Source organism: Echinococcus granulosus, assembly GCF_000524195.1.
Source record: "Echinococcus granulosus chromosome Unknown EG_S00205, whole genome shotgun sequence".
In the NCBI taxonomy this organism is placed as follows: Eukaryota; Metazoa; Platyhelminthes; class Cestoda; order Cyclophyllidea; family Taeniidae; genus Echinococcus; species Echinococcus granulosus.
Genome location: NW_020170585.1, coordinates 16,289 through 18,654, shown reverse-complemented (window position 1 = coordinate 18,654; position 2,366 = coordinate 16,289). Strand labels below are relative to the sequence as shown.

The 2,366-nt window shown below is 43.4% G+C and overlaps 1 protein-coding gene across 1 annotated transcript in view; it reads right to left on the bottom strand. All coding sequences in view use genetic code 11, as the record gives it.

The window, feature by feature from the left end:
- Window positions 1–110: 110 nt before the first annotated feature.
- Window positions 111–2,366, bottom strand: part of EGR_10277 (hypothetical protein) — a gene marked incomplete at both ends in the record, with an annotated part of 8,450 nt that continues 6,194 nt past the window's right edge. The window contains 2 exons of the mRNA XM_024499526.1: window positions 111–286; window positions 548–612. Coding sequence (XP_024346055.1) covers window positions 111–286; window positions 548–612 — 241 coding nt within the window. The remainder of the gene's footprint in view (window positions 287–547; window positions 613–2,366) is intronic.

The window sequence follows — 2,366 nt, the reverse complement described above, 5'->3', positions numbered from 1 at the left end:
TAAAAAGTATTGACTCTAAAGATGGAAAGTAAGTATGAATGTCCCCCTAAAACTAACTGTCGGATACCCAGTGCATGCTAACTCATAAATTTTTACAAATGCCCTGCTCACTAGAGTGATGTGTCACTTTTGACAACAAAATTTAAACTGTCACCGCGTTCACCACCGAGGGATTGGCCGCAAATTTGCTGTTCAGTAAAGCTTCCTACCTCCTCATATTTTCTCAACATCTTTTTCGCATCACTTGCACATTTTCCTGCACAAGTTTTGCCAGCTTGAAAATGACCTGGGCGAAAAAGCTAGTCTCTTAATTAATCATTGCTACTTTTGTTTGATTGAAGGAATTTTCAGCCCTGAAATGAAGTCCCTAAATTCAGCTCTCGGTGTCGTATTTTTATCATCTGGTTTCTTTCTTTGCTCTTAACGTCTTCCCCCTGCACGATGGAGGGTTTATGCATCTTCTCATCATGGTTAGCTCTAGAAAGACAACTCACTGACGGCTTGTCAAATGCAAATACTGTGAGAGAACCTACTAATCATCAATTACGGACAAATGCGAATTTAGGCTTTCGAGCAATAATGTCTCTCCTCCCTATGTTCACAGACGTGGACCTAATAATTTAAAAACATAAAGTGTGGGAATGCACAAGCCTTCGGACACTTTAATCTAAGGAAAAGGCATCTAGTTAGCACTAAAAAAGGGCTAATTATCTTCCAGATGCTTGCGTTAACTTGGTATAAAAAGCGAAAAAATGTCTATTAACGATAAACTTTCTTTTTACTTTAACAATTTTTAAAAATCAGTCCCTTATAAGAACGCTGGCAGGCCGAGCTTCAAGCAAGTCGTCTCTCGTGAGTGCAATGTCACCCTTTGGTAAGACTCAGTATTATTCCACCAATGCATGCTATTCTCTCTTTGCGTGTTGTCAATCGTCAGTGTGACTTTAATGCCGAGACGACTAGTAAATTTCGATTGTGCTTTTGTTCGTTGTAGTTTATCAACCAGCCGGAGCGTTTCCTGTGCAAATTGTGGATTACTACGAAGGTGATTGTGGTTCACATTGTGGTTGACATGGTGAGTTGAGGGGGAAGATATGTGGTAGTGAGTGAGACAGTGAATTGGACTGGAGTTGCTTGTGTCTTGTAGATGACTGGTCAGTTGGAGAGGGAGACGACACAGGTAGGCGCACAATTGAGATGCTCGGATACATGCATTGCATAGGTGTGTGCGTGTTTGCAGGTAATGGGAGACTGGGTGTGCGAGAAGGGAAGGCGGTGGAGGAAGGAACGGAGACGAGAGTGAATGTGAGTGGGAGTAAGAGTGAGACCGTGAAGGTGAAAACAAACAAGAACCGGGATGGAAATATGCAGGAGAAGGAGAAGGAGGACGGGGAGGAGGAAGAAACCAAGGTCGTTAAGTTTTGAGGCAAAGAAGAATGGAGGTGAGAACAAGAAAAAGAATGGAGAGGGTTTGGTGAATGTAGACGTGGAGAAGGAGGTAGAGGTGGAGGTGGAGGCGGAAGCGGAGGAAAGAAAGACGAAGGTAGAGAGAAGAAGAGGGCGAGAATGGTTGAGGCGCATTCAAGCTTGTGTGAAGTGCCGCCTCCGACTAGCCCGAATGCGTGCTTATGTTCCAACGAAGACCGAAGTGTTATGATCGATTTTGCACGTAACTTCATATTGTAAAGGACATTCTAAATATGTGTAGTTTCATATTGCATGCAGTTTTGCATTTAAAATCACCCATTTAGCAGAGAAAGTTATTCACAGCAATGCAATTGGAGCACCCGCGCATGATGATAGAAATTGATCGGTCCCCTATTAATGCATAGGTTTGCAATGTTGATGAATCCACAGTGAAGCTTGGCGGAAAAAGAGAGGCAGTTAGTGCAAATAATCCCCTTCCATACAGTACTTAAGACTGCACATTTGAATTATATTCCCTCCTATTTATTGTCTTTGCTTACCCTCAATTCGGTGGATCAATCCCACCCTCAATCCCACAGTCACGCCACCGCGCCAGATTAATTGTACCTAGGTCGGCTCTTAATAGACCCTTTGCATAACGTCACCACACCTCTACAGGACCCGGACACAGATATAGCAAACGTTTTGATTTGAGTGGCATCAGGTGTCAGTTCTACAAAGACTTCAAATGGAAGCATGTGTTGGATTACTATTGAGAAGTACGCGGCTCCCAGGAGATGTTCATCCTTTGTCACTACTACACTGCATCTCACTGATGTTCACAACAAGCACATACCACTAATGGACCGAGGTCTTTGAGAAATTAGTGGTAGGTGCGGAGTGTGACAGTAGTGATAGCAGTGTTACAAAGCCACAAAACTACCACAACCTGGACCGGC